Source organism: Myotis myotis, unplaced genomic scaffold, assembly GCF_014108235.1.
Source record: "Myotis myotis isolate mMyoMyo1 unplaced genomic scaffold, mMyoMyo1.p scaffold_m19_p_4, whole genome shotgun sequence".
NCBI lineage: Eukaryota > Metazoa > Chordata > Mammalia > Chiroptera > Vespertilionidae > Myotis > Myotis myotis.
The window spans coordinates 12,799,243-12,817,022 of record NW_023416346.1 but is presented as its reverse complement, the minus strand read 5'-3'; the positions used below and the strand labels follow the sequence as shown (position 1 = coordinate 12,817,022).

The 17,780-nt window shown below is 49.3% G+C and overlaps 1 protein-coding gene across 2 annotated transcripts; it reads left to right on the top strand.

Annotated features, from left to right (window-relative positions):
- The first annotated feature begins 291 nt into the window (after positions 1-291).
- Positions 292-17,131, top strand: ZNF275 (zinc finger protein 275). 2 transcript variants are annotated; one of them, XM_036304963.1, is made up of 4 exons: positions 292-423; positions 9,729-9,837; positions 10,521-10,617; positions 11,192-17,131. In XM_036304963.1, the coding sequence occupies exon 4, from the start codon at positions 11,248-11,250 to the stop codon at positions 12,346-12,348; it is 1,101 nt and encodes a 366-aa protein (XP_036160856.1). In that variant the 5' UTR covers positions 292-423; positions 9,729-9,837; positions 10,521-10,617; positions 11,192-11,247; the 3' UTR covers positions 12,349-17,131. The 2 variants fall into 2 exon arrangements, with proteins under 2 accessions (XP_036160856.1, XP_036160857.1); XM_036304964.1 differs by having other exon boundaries at positions 11,164-17,131.
- The last annotated feature ends 649 nt before the right edge of the window (positions 17,132-17,780 follow it).

The window sequence follows — 17,780 nt, the reverse complement described above, 5'->3', positions numbered from 1 at the left end:
GCGTCCTTTATATTCCTTCGTTCCCTTTTTTCGTGGGCTGGTAGGTTCGTTCACTCGTTCATTCATTAATTCACTAGTACATTCGATCCACTCCCCCAACCTCCACCCAGGCTTCGCCAGCGCGCGCCCGACTCCAAGGGCTCTGGCTGGACCCACCCCCCACCCGGCCTCAGTCCCGCCCCGCTCCGCCCCGCCCCCTTTCCGGACCAATCGTAGCCTGAATACTGGGCGGGGCCAGGGTCTGGGCGGAGCCTCGCCCCACACTACCCCTGGCGGCGCCCGCGGCTCCGGAAACGCTCCGCGGGGCTGTGGGGCTCAGCCGGGCGCGGGTGGCTCCGTGGCGCTTCCTGCCACGCCGGGCCTGCCGGGGCCGTTCCCGCGCCGCTCAGCCGAGAGCCGCGCGTCGACTACCGCTGGGCTGGGGTAAGCGTGCGGGCCACGGGAGGATGTGCGCGGCGCAATGAAGGGTGTGCTGAGACGGTTGATCATTTGGGACGCGAGAGGATGTCCTGGGGGCCCGGGACAGTACGCGGGCCGCGGGTGAATGTTCGGGACTGAGGTGATCCTGTGGACCGCGGAAGGATGCGCAGGGGGATGACCCGGGAAAATGTGGGGGTTTGGGATGAGTGCTTCGGGGAGTGTGAGGTTAGAGGGGACTGTCAAGCCTTGTGAGGTGGGCCTGCAGTAGGCTGTTTGGCCTTGGGGCCAGCCGGAGAGGGGACTGGGTCCGGGTTGGGGGGTAGGAGGAGGGCCGAAGGCCTTCCCATGGCGGGCAGGGGGCGGTGGTCAGGGGCGGGATTCGCGGACGTGTGGAGGCCTACGCTGCTTTTTCGGAAGACGTTAAGGCGTGGGAACGGGTCTGTGGGAAGGAACTGACCCCCTCCCCAAACGAAATGGAGGCCGAGGGGGGAGGGTGTTAGGTGGGTTTTTAAAGGGCATTTCCCCAGTCAGGGAGGGGGCGGGGGCTGAGCCGCAGTCCGGGGCGCCTGGTAAGTGAGCTGGGAAGGCTCCTGCTAGTGGAGTCCCTCCTTTGCTTTTGGGTGGGGGTCGAGCCTCATCTTGGCAGGGAGGATGGAGGCGGATAGACTAGACTCGGAGCCCAAGGTCTGTGAGGGAGGGGGAGGGGCAGCCCTTGCTCAAGGCCCTTGGTCTTAACAGGGCTTTATCTGTTGCCCTTCTAGGGGCCACCATCTTCTGCTCCAGTACCACCTCCCCCAAAACTCCTTTGCTGCCTCCTTTAGTCTATATTTGGGTGATTAATTACATGTCTTTTTCCATCCTTCCCCCCGCCCCCACACACACACACTCGCCTGCTGCCCAAAGCTCATGGTCCTTTTCAATCACCACCCCCCCCCAACAAAAAAAAATCTTGGCCCTCTTCCCGGAGGTCCCACCCTGTTCCAACTGACACCCTCCAGCCAGCGTTTGCCTAGCCCAGCCACCAGCCCCCTCCAGTCTCCTTGGTCAGTAAAATATTTCTTCAACCTCAGACCCGACATTTTTCCTTTACCAAAGGATTTCAGATGGGATTGCTAGAACAGTACCTCCTCTGGGCACTAATGCCCAGATCTGCCAGTCCCCCTCCCCCATTGGGCCTTTAAGTAGAAGCAGCTTGTACAGTGCTTGGCACAGTCCAGTCCAGTCCCAAAAAAAGTCCCTGAGCTATATTTAGAATCCTATTGAGCAGCGATTTCCAGCCTTCTTTGGGTGAGAGACCCCTTGGAAAATCACTAGAAAATGTGAATTCTCTTCCAGAAGTCTGACAGAACATAGTAGGGTTCCACTTAGGAGGCTCATGGGCCAGAATCCTGTCTGCTGAGCAGAGGGGAGGTAGCCTCCAGATCTAGATGGCCCAGTGCTAAGGAGGAGCAGCAGCTCTATATCCCAAGCCCCGTGCTGGTTAGAAATGCAGACTCCTTGGCCCCACCCACACCTGCTACTCTGCCGCTGGAGTTCTTAGCAAAAGCCAAGCCAGGGTGCTAACCCACTAATCCAGCTCGAGCCCTAACTTACCTGAGCTCCTCAAATGGCCCAGGGACCCCTTGGGATTTGTACAGCATCCCCCGCCCTCATTTAGATTCTTTCATATCCAGGGCAGTATAACCTAAATGAAGCTGTGCTTACAATTTATTTTGATTTTTACTAAAATGGCATGCATCTTCTTGGAGAAATGGGAACATAAATCTTTCCTCAAGTAAGTACAACAAACATTACAAACTCCCCTTCTGGTTTACCTTCTGGCTTTTAATAGAAGGGAATGAAAATGGAAACCTAAACAGAGAGGGACAGGTGCCCAGGCAGAGTGCGGGAGCAAAACCGAGGAAGACAGAGACAGATGCCTCCCACCCACACACACCAAAAAAGACACACACACACAGACAAAAACATCCTAAGAGAAACAGACTTTTCCTGGTGAAACACCCTCTCTTTCGGCCCTTTAAGATTATGCCACTTCTAGTAGCGGTGCATTTGTACAGTACAGGGTGAGCCCAAATGAGGACTTTGGGGCCCCATCTTGGCCAGGCAGGTAAAGAGCCAGACCGGCTCCAGCCCTGGGCTCAGCATCCTGGCCTTGCTGGGGGCGAGAGGGGGGGCAGAGATCAGGATCTTGCAGAGTATGTTCAGTCTCAGCCTGTCCTTTGGTTGAGCATTCACGACCCAAAAAGACATGTTCCCAAGTCTGCTTCTGTCTCCTTGAATTATTTTGGTCCAACAGGTAGGACATTTATCTGGTTGACTAATCACTCAGAATCGTTCCGAGACGTGATGAGCCATCTCTGTGTGTCCCTTTGGGTTAAGTCTGGGTGTTGACAGACCTATCTGGTGGCCTTAAAGCTGGCCTTGCTGTTAGAAGACCCCACGGGTGGGGAAGCAAGATGGTGAGAACTATTGTTTCCGTTGTGGAAGCGACTATATTTTCATATATGTCAGTATCGCCTCACCGTCTTTGCCCAGACACAGTTCTCTCAGTGTAAGTGATACAACTCAAGGAAGAACAGGTCCCCGGTAAGGAGAATTGGGGATCCAGGTGATCATGTGGATGGGAGAAGGAGCTGAAGGCACCTATCTGAATTAGATGCTAAAAAAAAAGACCCAAAAAGGTACCCCAGGACATTTTTGCTCCAGCCCAGAACCAAACTGAATATCATGAGCCGTCTATTGTCTTCTGCGGCCTGTGAACATTCTTCTGCAGTCCTTATCTAGATACTCCAGGAAGTCCAGGTGTTTCTGGCACCCCTTGGAAATTTCCAGAAGGTACCAGAATGATCTAGTTTGGGTGGCCTTGCTGCTTGTCCCCTGCCCCCACTGCCCAGGGACTGACGAGTGCCAAGGTGGTTGCTTGGCTATTTGTGCCATGTGGTTGGTCAAAAACTGATCTTTTAGACTCCAAATCAACCTTTACTAGCAGCCAGACATCCAGAGGAGGGGGTCCTCAGCTCAAAGTCGAACAGAAGACACCTAATTCTTTTTGTGATTATGGGTTGGTTTTTGTCTCCATTGAATTCAACTCTTTCTGTTCTCTCTGATCAAAGCTAAATGATTATTTTGGTTCTCTTAATGTTTCTGATTCCCTGCGCAAAAGTCTATTTAAATGAGTTGGTTGAAATTCACATTGCCATCTAAAGCACTATCAGGAACACTTGTTCACGCAATGAGCTCTCATGCTTTGCAATGCATGGCTTTTCAGACTGCCAGGCAGCAGGTTAGCATGGACATGATCTCCCTGTGTTTATGAAACAGCCGCAGTGGCGTGGCACTCGACTAGGTTCAAGGTGGAATCTGAAGTCACTTGAGGGCTCTGGGTCTCTGAGAGCATCTAGTCATTAGCCACACTTCACATCTCACTTAATAAAGGAAGATAATATGATTTATATTAGGAGGCAGAGATATGCCTTCCTGTATCTTTCTCTGAAGTTACATTTCCCGGCTGGGTGTAGGAGTGCACTGTGTGAGGTTTGGCGGGTGCTTATCCACAGTGACTTACTTTTAAAGGTCAGCCTCATCCCCTGGAACCATTGGATACACGACAATGGCTTTTATATTCTGCCTGGAACTGCTTTGACCTTGGTCCCCCAAGGTCCACTTTCAGAAGGCAGCAGACACCTGTTTTTGTTACTCTGGTCACAGCGTCCAGCATTTCCCGATTAGTTCCACCATTTTAAAGTGGAGCCATTGTGCAACATGGCTTCTAATGATCAGGTTGTCTCCGAGATCGGTGATAATTTTATTTTTTAACTGCAGTGAGGGGTTAATATGTATTATCTCTTGTAACGGTCTGTCTTTGCTTCTCCGAAAGCTTTTACCAGACACACTTGGTTAATTACACAGAGTTTAGCTTCCTTTTGTGAAATCAAGGCTCACCTTTTCCCTCCCGTGTTTGTGAGCACCTTCGAAAAGATTTCTGTGTCTGTGGGCTCTGTTGCTGTGGGCGGTGATGTGAGGTGCCCTCAGGTGAAGACCCTGGGCAAGCCTGGTACAAGAAGGACCACTCCTGTTGCTACCTGGGAAAGAATAACCAACGATTCGCTTGGGAGTTGTGGCTCCGGGATTTCAACAGTTAATCAGGCCAGATAAATAAAAACACTTTGGTGGGATCCGCTCCATTAAATGGAACACTTCAAGAGGATTTTCTCAAATGTGGGTGGCTTGGAAGAACTGTGTGTGTGTGTGTGTGAGAGAGAGAGAGAGAGAGAGAGAGAGAGAGAGAGAGACAACTGCAGGGACTCTCCGTGACTGCCTATCTTCTGGTGATAGAGGTTGGGTATTATTTTTCTCCTCTATTGTGGTTCGAAAAGTCTAAAATACTGGGAGCTGGACCTTAGGCAAGTTACTTAACTTCTTGGATCCATGACTTCCTTCTCTGTAAAATGGAGGCGTAATAACTTACAGGTTGTGACAATTAGACAAATTAATTTTGGGGACAGGAACACATTTCCAAACCCGTAAATGGCAGTTTGCTCTGTTTAATGTGCCCCCCCCCCTCTGTTTATCACTACCCACTCAAGGCCAGGAGCTGCTGCAGATGTTGGGGGTAGGGGTGACCAAGAAAAAAAAGACCCCTGTCCTGTGAGAGGTGACATTTCTTCTGGGGAAAGTCAGGTAAAAACAAACAATTTCAGAGGATAATTTTTAGGTAGTAAAAAGTGTTACTAGTATTACTAGTATACCCTGATGGGGCTGGAGAGTGAAGACACTCGAGTGAGGTCTGAATTCCTAGAAGAAGCCACTTGTGTAATGGCCAGAGGCCCTGAAAGGCATCGCCTTGGCATATCTAGGAATGATGAAGGTCAGAGTGTCTGGAAGGAATGACTGAGATTTGGGGTGCAGAATATGGGTCTGCTGGGTCAGCCAGGGCCCTGTCGGGGGTTAAGGGCTTACTTGGGTCTCTGGCCTAAGGGTTTATAACAGGCCATCTTTCTCAGAAGGTGAATGCAAGTTGTTCTCCCACCGCCCTTACACTTGGCAGCAAAACCTCAATGTCAGTTGGAAGTACATCTTAATAAATGAATCGTATAAGTAATCTATGACCAGTTCGTTTCGAGTTGGAAGTCAAACCAGACATCAAATGTAAACCAGGAAGAATCCAACTGCTCAGAGAGGACCCTGCCCAGGTGGTAGCGGGACATAGAGGGCTTGGCTGCTGGGCACTTGGGGCTTAATTCACACATCAGGGAATCGCCTGTGCTGGGCAGCTGGTTAGAGATGGGAAGGGGGCTTCTGTGGATGCTGGGGCCAAGGAAGGCCTGCACACACCTGTCCATGGCGCTGACAGTGTGGGAGGAGGGGGGAAACAAGCCCTGGAAGTCGCAACCCCATGGTGCTGCCTCTAAGTTTTCTGGGACTACCCACATTCCTGCCAACCCCTCTTCCCTGTCTGTACCTGCCTTGCCCATATGGGCCCTTCAGGATGTTGCCCAGCTTGGAGGGCGGTTCCCTGTTGTCTCCTTGGCCTCAGCCCTGTCCTCTTGCATCTGAGCACCTTTCTTATCCAAAATCTACCCACACCTTTTAAAATTGTTATTCCTTTCTGATTACCAAAGAAATGCAGTTTGGTTACCAGTAATTCACACATTACAGAAACAGAAAGCTGACCTTTCTAGACCCAGACCCCACCCCAGCGTAGCACTCACTGCAGTATAGGTGTGCCCATTTTAGCTACAAGCCGATCTCAGTTTATGCCTTTCACCTCCTAAAAAGCAAATCTATATTTAGCCATCCTCTCCCCTTTGCCTACCTTTTTTTGATGATTTAACAAATAGTTCTGTCTGTCTACATCTTCTGCCAAGGATTCGCATTTTTATAATCTGCATGTCATCCTGCATCGGCCACCTGTTGATTTTTTTTTTCATTTTTATTTATTTTTGTTTTGTTCGTTTGTTTATTGGTTTTCTGCCACCTGTTGATTTGATACCTAACCTCTCCAGTTGTGCCCGCTCTGAGTTCTAGGACCCTTCAGTACAGTCTCCAGAGCTCTGAGCTGCATTCATAATTCTCCCGCTCTCTCTCGTTTTTATGACATGGGGATAACTTAGACCCTTCCTGTTGGTGATAGCATATTGTTTTCCATCCTTTTACTTTTAACCTACCCAGGTCTTTACATTTAAAGTCTTTATATAAATTTAAGATTTCTTGTAGACAGCATATAGTTGAGACTCATTTTTTAAATACAGTCTGATACTATCTGCCTTTTATTTGGAGTGTGTAGTCCGTTTGTACTTTTTTTCTTTTTATTAAATTTATCGGGGGGATATTGGTTAACAAAATATTACAGATTTCAGGTACCCGATTCTACAACACATCATCTGTACACTGTATTGTGTGTTCACCACCCCAAGTCAAGTCTCCTTCAATCACCATTTATCCCCCCTTTACTCGCTTCTACTCCCCAACTCCCCTTTTCCCTCTGGTAATCACCATACTGTTGCCTGTACCTATGAGGGGTTTTTTGTTTTTTTGCTTAATCCCTTCGCCCAGCCTTCAGCCCTCTGCTACCAGTCTGTTCTCTATCTATGAGTCTGTTTCTATTTTGTTTGTTACTTTATTCTGTTCATTAGATTCTACCTATGAGTGAAATCATATGGCACTTGTCTTTCTCTGTCTCATTTCACTTAGTATAATGCTCTCCCCACCCCAAAAAAAGTGAGGTGCGTTTACATAATGGAATACTACTTAGCTGTAAAAAAAGAAGGAAATCCTACCCTTTTTGACTCCATTTGCATTTCACTTAATTATATGGTTGGATTTAAATTTACTGTCTTGCTGTTTGTTTCTATCTGTCCCATCTCTTCTTTTTCCTTTATTACTGTTTTTATTTCCCTTTGTTGTTGAAAGTATTACAGATGTTCCCCTTTTTCCCCCATTGACACCCCCAACCTCTCTCCTGCCCTCTCCCTGGGCCTTCACTGCACTATTGTCTACTGAATGCCCCAGGTGATCACTGAGGACTCCTCTCTGCTGGTTGTTTGGACCCTGAGCATCTCTCTTGCTTTGTGTGTTCTGGGAATTATTCTGCTTACAGCTTCCTGGTCCTGCTTTCCCCAGTCTTGGAGTTTCACTGTGTGCATTCATGGCTGGGGAGTCAGGAAAGACACGAGGGGAGTTTTATGAAGACTTTTTTTTGGAGTTCTTTTTCTGCATAGCTCCCTCCTTTCTGGAACTCTGCTCTGGAACGTCCGGCTGCCTTAAACACCGATCTGTGCCTTGAAGCCAGCGAGCTCTATTTGGGTCCTCCTTCTCTACACTCTCAGTCTGGAAATTGCTTCCAGAGAGAGAACCTGGACAGCGATAAGGCTCACCTCATTTTGTTTTTCTTCTCTCAGGGATCATGATCCTGTGCTGCCTGCTGTCTAATGTCTAAAAACTGTTGCTTTGCCTTAGCCAGTTTTCTCAGTGGTTAGAGCACCAGCCCGCAGACTGAAGGGTCTTGGGTTCAGTTCTGGTCAAGGGCATGTACTTCAGTTGCAGCCTCAATCCCTGCCCTGGTCGGGGAATGTGCGAGAGGCAACTCAATCGATGTTTCTCTCTCTCTGTGTCTCTCCCTCTCCCTTCCACTCTCTCTAAAAATCAATGAGAAAATACCCTCAGGTGAGGAGGATTAACAACAATAACAAAAAAAATCCTGTTGCCATACATCTATTCTATACAGTTTTCTGCTTGTTTATGGCAGGACATAAAGTCTATCCTTGTTACTCCATCACAGCCAGAAGTGGAAATCTCCATCCATCCTTTTAACATAGCATCAAATTTTATGTAAGTCTTTCAGCTGGAGTATCTGGGCTTTGTACTCCTTGAGCTGGTGTAAAAATGCTTCCTTTTCATTTAATTATAAATGGAATTGAATTGACCTGGCATCAGAACAGACACCATGCTCCTGTTTCTTTGAACTCACGGAAGTGGGAGGCCTGTGATGCGCACGTCTGTGGTAGCATCTTGTAATTTTTCACCTATTCTGCAACCTGGGAGAAAAAGGTAACATATATATTATTCAGACCTTTTTTATTAATTTAGCAAGGTAGTGCTTGAAGATATTTTCTTTGATGCTTCTTTTTCCAGCTTTTTTTTTTTTTAAATCTCCCTTTTGTCCAATGTATCACACAAGTGTTCTTGTCTGTGGCTGACTCATGGTCACCTGGCGCACTGCTTCAGTGGGTGGGAGGTGGCTAATAAAGGCCTTGCCGCTGGGCAGAAAGCCCTGCCTCCTGCCCTTCGTTGCCTCTCTTCTCTCCAGTGGCCTGATCTGGCTTTTTGTTGCCCCTACACAGTTGGAAAGAATCTCTCACTTCCTAATTATTTCTTCTGATATTCTTCGGGTAACGCTTTCTTCCTGTGCAGTGTGAGTGGGCACTGACCTCTTCAAGGCTCACTGCTGGGAGGCCTGTGGCTGGCCTGTCTCTGAGAGCCAGTCTCCCTGCCATCGGCCCTCCGTCTTTGTCTTCTCCCGGCTGTGCCTGGGCTACCATTCATTTGTCTCGTCAGGGCTCCCTCTGACCTGCCTGCATTCATTCTTAGTCCACTTTGCCCACCACTTGGGGTATGTTTTCTTAGGCCTACCCAGGCTGTGGCTTGTCATTCGACGGCTATGCAAGAGAAGACTCAACAAGATATAAAACCAGGGGAAAGGAAGTTGCCGGTCACATCCCAGGGCTGCTGTCACTCACAGCTCTTTTCACTTCCCTTAACTTTGCCTGCTCCTGCCCCCCACCAGGGTCTTGCCCTTCTCCGGGATAGAGCTGGGGAAAACAGGTCCTAGTAGGCCATCTTGAGATGCTAGAGGGCCAGGTGAGCTGTGCTGTCTTCTGCCCGTCACTCCTCCCTGTTCTAGCCTCAGCCTCACCTCTTGCCTGAGCATGACACAAGGCAGGGCCTGGACCTCAGCTGCTGCCTTCCCTCCCTTCATTTCTCCCTTCCTCCGCTTCTCTCCCTGGGCTCTGCCAAGGAATGGATGCCCACTGGGCTTGTAATCCCCATCATACCACTGGGGGAGCTAAATTTCAATCCAGGAAAGGGACTGAACCAAGGTCCCTGGGGAGGCCAGTGCCGTGGCCCAGGTCTCCTGGCACATGGTCAGGTTGTCTTCCTAGGACTTCTCGACACTTGCGCGTAGCTCTCCATGTTAGCAGGGCACACCCGCTCCAGACCCTCACCTCATGTCCCTGTTGTTACTGGGACTGCCTCTACCTCATTCTAGAATGGATGGGAGAACTGATGATCCTTTTTAATTCTTTCAGGATTCACTGACATTTGGTGACGTGGCACAGTACCTCACAAAAAGGGAGTGGTTGAGGCTGGACCCTGAGCAGAGGACGCCGGCATATTACGGCAACGTGACTTCTGTGGGTAAGGACACCCCTAGCCCTTCCACCAGCTTCATGATCCTAAGCAGCAGGAGTGGGATGGAGGGGGCTTGTGCCCCCTAGGGATGGGCTGTAAGAAAATACAAGGGTCTGTTACACTCGATTTCTCGCAGGGCTCCCCCCAACTTCTAATGGCATAGGTAGGCTCCCCTCCAGTTTTTTATTAGAAAAGAAATTGAAATACATGTGCCACTGTAATTTATAATTAATTAATCTCACAAATGATACAAATCGCATGGCCATTTCATTATAGTTGACTGTCGAAAGAAAGGTTGGCAACAGCAAGCTCCTGTTCACCATCATGCTGATGTGTGAGGTAGCGAGGGTTCTTAGAAGAGAGACGCCGGGGTCACGTGTGGATTGTGGAAGAGCATGGAGTTCAGTGTGGGGCCCCGAGGGGGTGGATATAGAGAAAGGGAGGGTCCACTTCCCAGGACAACCACCTGCCACTCCAACGGAGCAGGCCCAGAGCCATCTCATCGAGCCCCTGGCAGGAGTTACCCATTGGGGAAGGCATTTGAAATGGACGAATGACTTCCGAAAATCACAGCAAACCTAGGCTTTGAGAATTGAAGGAGGTTCCCCTTTGAAGTCCCTGCTTATTCTGTGCTCTTTCCGATGCCATCTCTGGCCACTGCCATAACCCGTTTCCTTTCCCACGAGCAGGAGTTCCTGTTTTGAATCCTGCCTTGGTCTCTCACTGGGTGCCAGGACACGCACTATTGGTATCAGACCCTTAACGCAGATCGAGCTACGTATTCTGGTGAGTAAAAAAGAATCCTAAAGAAATGTGAGGAAATGGGGGGGGAAGCCCAGCTGAGTCTTGGGGGAAAGGGAGTGGCTGCTGCTCATTCACAGAAGGGGAGACCTCCCTGGGCCCACTTTGGTAGGAAGCAAGATCAATCAGGCTCTTCTGCCCTTTCCCTCTATTGTCCTTGCTTCTGGTCAGATGAGCACCAGCTGTCCTGACCCGGTGGCCCCCAGGCCCAGTGCTCTGCAGCTGTCTCAGGAGGAAAGCGATTCTTTTAAAATATATATATACTTTTATTGATTTCAGAGAGAAAGGGAGAGAGAGAGAGAGAGAGAGAGAGAGAGAGAGAAATATCAATGATGAGAGAGAATCACTGTTTGGCTGCTTCCTGCACACCTCCCACTGGTGATCAAGCCCATAAGCACGGACATGTGCTCTGACCAGGAATCAAACCATGACTTCGTGGTTCATAGGTCGACGCTCAACCACTGAGCCACGCCAGCTGGGCAGGAAAGCGATTCTTAACAAAGAATAACCTCCTTCCTCCCTCCTTTACAGACTGCAGTGTCTGTGGTTCTCATTTCAGAAAGCATCTTGGCGACCCAACACCAGACGAAGGGTGAAGACGCCCAACCACAGGAGATGGCATCCAAGAGCTCCTCGAGGGCCAGTGAGCCCAAACCTGAGGTCAAACAGAATGGGGACTCTAAGGGGAGGGGAGGGAACCCCCAGAATCTGCCTGTAGAGCATCACTTTGCGTGTAAAGAGTGTGGGGATGCGTTTCGGCTTAAGGTCCTCCTTGTGCAGCACCAGAGAATTCACAGTGAGGAGAAGGGCTGGGAGTGTGGGGATTGTGGGAAGGTCTTCAGGGGAGTCTTTGAGTTCAATGAGCACCGGAAGAGCCACGTGGCTGTAGAGCCCCGCCCCGGCCCAAGCCAGGCCCTGGATGATGCCACGGAGAAGAGGGAGCAAATGGAGGAGGAGGCAAAGCCCTTCGAGTGTGAGGAATGTGGGAAAAGGTTTAAGAAGAACGCAGGCCTTAGTCAACATCTGCGCGTCCACAGCAGAGAGAAGCCCTTTGATTGCGAGGAATGTGGGCGATCCTTCAAAGTGAACACCCACCTCTTTCGCCATCAGAAGCTGCATATTTCAGAAAAGCCCTTTGCCTGCAAGGCCTGTAGCAGGGATTTCCTGGATCGCCAAGAGCTTCTCAAGCACCAGCGAATGCACACCGGCCACCTGCCTTTCGACTGTGACGACTGCGGCAAGTCCTTCCGAGGGGTCAATGGCCTGGCCGAGCACCAGCGCATCCACAGCGGTGCCAAGCCCTATGGGTGTGCCCACTGCGGCAAGCTGTTCCGGAGGAGCTCAGAGCTCACTAAGCATCGGCGGATTCACACAGGCGAGAAACCATACGAGTGTGGCCAGTGCGGGAAGGCCTTCAGGCAGAGCTCCAGCCTCCTGGAGCACCAGCGCATCCACACGGGCGAGCGGCCCTACGCGTGTGGCGACTGCGGCAAGGCCTTCCGGGGCCCCTCCGACCTGATCAAACACCGGCGGATCCACAGCGGACTGAAGCCCTACGAGTGTGACAAGTGCGGGAAGGCCTTCCGGAGGAGCTCAGGCCTGAGTCGCCATCGGAGAACCCACAGTGGAGCCAAACGCTGTGAGTGCAGTGAGTGTGGCCGCGTGTTCAAGAGGCGATCCTCGCTGCAGAAGCATCAGCCAACCCATCATGAGTAGATGAGGCCCGCAGACCCTTGTCTGTCCATGGGTCCTGTTCCCCCTACCCCCCCTCCACCCTAGAGTGGAATGGCAGAGTCAAAGGAGATGAACAGTTTTGTAGCGCTTATATATTTTATTGTCAGAAAGGTTGAAACCAATTTATACTGCCACCAGCAATTTATAAGTGTACATTTCCCATTTTGCCTCTCGAGAGTAGCTTTGTCCATTTTAATTTATTTCAGCTAGTTTATCTGGCATCAGATATCTTCAAGGTATTTAAATCTGCAGGCCTTGAATCTGAGAATGCACGGAGAAACCTGGATGTGGGGCTGGAGGGCGGCTTGTTGGTCCTCCCCTCTGAGCTCCCACCTCAGGGAAACTGACACAGCTATTCAGTGATGGTGTCAACATAATGTGAGCCCAACTTTCCCGAAGAAAAGATTGCCCCAAAGTCTTTTGGCCTACTTGAATCTATAAATTTTTAGGGATGTAAATAGAATACTCAAATGTGTCATAATGTTTAACTTATTTAGTTACACATACATATTATAAATCACTTATTATATAGAATAATATATTAATTTAGAAAATATTCCCCTTTCCTCCCCACACTCGGCTCCATATCATTTTGTTCTAACTCCTCACGTGCATTTCTGACCTCACTAGCCTGGGAGCCCCTTTTGAGTCATCAGTTTCAAAGCACATCAAATGGTTTCCATCCATTCGAGCTGTGTTCCATGTAGCATTGTGACAAGGCTCTCACTAGAAATTTCCTCCCAAACCATAAGTACGTGTCCATGTAAGATTAGGACAATTGTTTTTAAAAATTGTCTCATAACTTTACAATATAACCACTCAAGGTGTTCCTTTTTTAAATGACCTTTCAAAGCCTTTTAAGCATCTAAAACTTGTCATTGTGAGGTCATGCTCCTAGGTTCCATTTCTTTTGTGTCCTTTTTTCTGAAACCAATTCTATCTGGTGAGTCCCACACATACACAAAACTAGCATCGGTTGGAGTTTGCTTCAGGCTATTGAGTCGTCCTTAGCAGCACTATCTTGTTCAAAATCAAGTCGTTGAGAGAGTATCCCCATAGTAACAGGGACATCAAGGACTCAAGTGTAAGGTGACACCTCCTTTTTGAGAACAATTACCTGTCATCTAATGGGACCTAGATGTTACTTCTCAACCCTCAGTTCCGGCTCTAAAACGGGGATGATCACAGGACTACCTCCTGGGGTTATGGTGAGGACTGTGACACCACGCCCTGCATGGAGAGACACTCAGTGAAGGGCATCTGCTGTCATCGTCATAGTTATTGCTGTCATTCTATAGCTCATTAGTACCAGAACTGGGGATGGACCCAGGCCTTCTGACTCCTAGTCTCATCTTCTTTCTCATGCAGTGACTTAAATACTGTTTCCGTTTTCTTGCATGCAAATCGTACGTTCATCTCCTTTGACCAGTTATCAAGTTACCTTTGGATATATTGACTTTATACAGAAGTTCTTTCTATATCGATTATGACGATCTCTTTCAATTTTATTGCTTTGTTCTCTGTAGCAGTTTTATTATACTTTTTGTTATGTAAGCTTTTAATTTTATGTATCCAAGCATTCATTGTCTGTTAAGTCGTAATTTTCATTGGTTGAGTAGTTAGATATGACATTTTGTTCTAGAATTTTAACTACAAACGAAAAGTTGAAAGCCCTGCCCCACCAGAAGGCGAATGTTCCAAGCGGGCAGGCTGGATGGGAATGGGCCGGAGAAGCAGGCTCGCTCCTCATCCAAGACGCAGACTCTGCGCATGTCTGCAGGTAGTACTTGACTATCCAACCTGGCCACTCAGGCACATGAGAGAAACTTCCATCACAGCTTGGCCAGAACACTGACTGTTCCTCAGTCTAGCCCTAGCCATCAGCAGCAGGGCTGGACCTCACCTGATCGATGGGGTGGTCCCAACTTGTTCTTGGCAACAGCTGGCCATCCTTTGGACTCCTGGGAGCCTTGGCCATGTCTGGCGTGGATTCAGTGCCTGAGTAGCAGATCCACCCAAGAGACATCTCCTCCAACACAAGAAGACTCACCTGACGATGATGTCACGTGAATCGCATCCTCCTCTTAGGAAGTGACTCTGGAACAAGAAAGAAGTCAGTTTGGTGGCTTCCATTTTTGGTAACGAGGGGGAAATTCACCCGCGTGTTCTGATGTCACCTGCAGCCACACCTGAGAGGAGCAACAGAGCAAAGTCTCAGAGAGAAACCGTGCCCCTCTGGTAGCCTGCATGTTACCGTGATCGAAGTTGGCCACACAGGCCTGGGCTGTGACTTACAGCAGGTGCGCCTAGAAGGGGCAACAAAACAAGGGTTTGGAGGGCAATGATGCCCTTCTGATGGTCCCTGTGGCATAGAAATAAAAGCTGGTCATTCTGGGGCTGGGCTGTTACTTCCAGCAGCCTCCCCAGGAGGAATAGCAGCAAGGGCTGGCCAGCAGCCTGGCCCCTCCTGCAGAGCCCACAGGGAGAAGCCAGCCACACGGGCTGTGGCTTCCCAGCAGCTGTGCCTGGGATCAGAGGCAGCAGGAGGGGCACTAGAGGGCCTGGAGAGGAAGTGTGCCCTTCTGATGGGCCCACCAAAGCTGAGGCGGAACTTCCCATCCTGGGAAGCAGGGTCCCACAGTGACCCCTGTGACCTTAGCCAGAAGGTACTCTGGAATGGCCGCCAGGCCACACCAGTGACTATCTGCGACATCTCCATCCTGAGCCCCAGGCTGGAGATCCGCCGACAGCACTTGTTACATAGCAATTCCTTTTGCTCTGTGGGCTTCAGTTCTCGCAGTAGTCATGAATCTGTGTCTGAGATCGCTACTTCCTTCTCTCAGCAGTTTTTCTCTTTTCAAGCTGTTATGACGTGTTTGATACAAGTGTCCTTTGGTAAGGAATGGTGACGTCATGGTGGGGGGACAATCTGGCACCTGTACCTGCAAGTACTCTGCCATTTCTTGCCCATTCACTAGGCATTTGTCGGATTTCTTGAAGGATCCAGATGCAGTACTGACTTGGAATTTAGCATCATCAACACTGCCTTGTTTCCCCAGCTGGGACATGACGTCCTGCCATCCTGTCATGCCCTCCTTTACTTTTTTCCATTCCTGATTCTATAATTTCCTCTCAAAGAAACCCTTTTCCAGAGTTAACACTAAATACCGCATCTTTTCCATCGCTGTGTTTGCTCCAAACAATCAATTTGTGGCTTTCACATATGTCCTGTAGTTGCCCCGAGTTCCGTTTTTGCCTCTGGCAACTAGGGGATGGGTTTCCTAGGATTCTCTAGGTGTACTACTACGTCAGATGCAAAATGTGATCCAGCTTTCTGTCGTGTGTGCTTGTCTATGCATTTGTGTATCTACCTCATTTCACTTTTCTTTCTAATCACACAGACCTTTTACAAGGGAAGCGAAGAGCAGTTGGGTTACATAGAATGCTAGTTCTCATTAGATATCTATCCTTTTCTTATATTCTGAAAGAAAGCCTCCATTGCTTTTATTAAAGTTTTGAATACTTGCTGAAATTTTCCCCAAAAAGCGATTGCTTACCATTTTTGCTGCTTGAGATTAGCTGTGTTGATTAGTTGTGTCAGACCCACTCTTAGATTTCCACAATGGGCCCCACCCGATCACAGTGGGCATCCTGTTCATGTGGTGTTGCATTCCCAGTGCCCCTGGCTTGGGCCCTGTTGTGTGCCATGTGACTCCCACCCCTCTTCTAGGCCACATTCATTCAACCACAACTAACCACGTGACTCATGGGCAGCAACTGGTCATCAGAGCTGGCTGGAGATGATAGGCCAGGCCTTTCAGGTTCTGCAAACAAGGAAACTGAGAAGTTTCTAGTTGGTGTTGGAATAGAGAGGGAGCACTCCTCATTTAGAGGAGTTGGGCAGCACTGGCTTGAAGATCTATGGGTTCCTGCTAGGTGCCACAGAGATGCTTCAATCCCAGCACCCTGGGGAAAGCCTGGTCTCATGTTCTTGGATTTCTGAGGACTGCCCTCCACTATAGACTTCCCTGACCAAGCCAGCTTGAGTGGGTCTCTGCTTTTTGCAATCCGTCAAGAGCCAATGTATCATTTGGCTGCTTCCTGAGAAGCATCACGTGACTGGCTTTCCTTATGTTCACATGGCCCGAGTTCCTGACCCAAGTCCCCCCCTGACTATAGTAAACACCCATTTAAATGTGGTACTGTTTTCTGTTTGCTAAGATGGGTTAAAAAATCTATGCCTTCTAGTATCAGTGAATTTGACCAATGCTTTTCTGTCTGATTATCATTCCTGTACTGACCCCAAGTTTGCCCCACCCACCATGTTCCTGCTTTTGGAAGTGTTTCCCTACTTCCAGCAAATCCATCAGACAAAGAATCGATAACTTCTCTGTTACTCTGTATATTTACATTCTGTAATTGTCATTGCATCAGTTTGGGTGTTTACTTTCAAAAGTAGAAATGCTCTCTTTAAACTGGGCCTTCAGCAGTATTTGCGTATCTAAACAGTAGCTATGTCCCACCCCAGTTCGTATTTTGGTTGTTGGCACTCTTTTCTCCTTCCTCCCAATCTCCATAACTTGTCTGTTTTATGGCACTTGACTATAATCAGCCTTGCACTAGAGCTTCGCCCTCCCTGCCTCCCCCACCCGTTAGATTGTGCGCTCTTAGAAGACAGGGGTGGTCTTTCATGTCTTATTCCCCTACCAGACCTAGCACAGTGCCTTGCATCAAGTAGATTTCAATAAATATATGTTAAATGGCTTTGGTCTCCTTAACTTATTTTGTCAAAACTTAGTTTATCAATTCTTCCCTGGCCTTTTCCACACTCTGGGGTCCAGGTGCTATGTTGGCTTCCACTTGCTGGACACTCAGAGGGGAGAGGAGATGCTCTGATGAGGGAGGGCTGGTTTTCCTGGAAGTTTGAGCTCCCCCTTGGCAGAAGGGGCCTGTCATTCAACCACGTGCCTTCCCCCTCTAGTCAATTCCAGGTGGGAGCAGAAGACCGGGCTGGACCCTAAGCTCCTCCCCTAAGGAATGGGGTAACAAATCACTTCTGGGACTTGAGAATCGGCCAGCCTCTCTGGGCTGGGTGAGGACAGGAGTGGGGAGGTCAGTCCTCTTGGTGGCCAGTGGCTGGCCCTCTCTCCGATGACCACTATCTCATAAAAGGCAGGTAATGAGGACAGGACCCTGGCTTCCTGGTCCTTCCAAATACAAACAGCTCAGCTGTGGAGTCAGTTATCTGGTCCTGGAAGTGCAAGCACAGAGTAGGCTCCAGAGTGCTTGGGTTGGACCCTTGTGGTCCACAATGTACCCCAACAGGAGAGAGCAACATTGGAATAGAGCATGACTCCCCCCACCCACGCAGTCTCCCTGCGGGCTCCCAGGCAAGGACCGTGCCATCTTTCCTC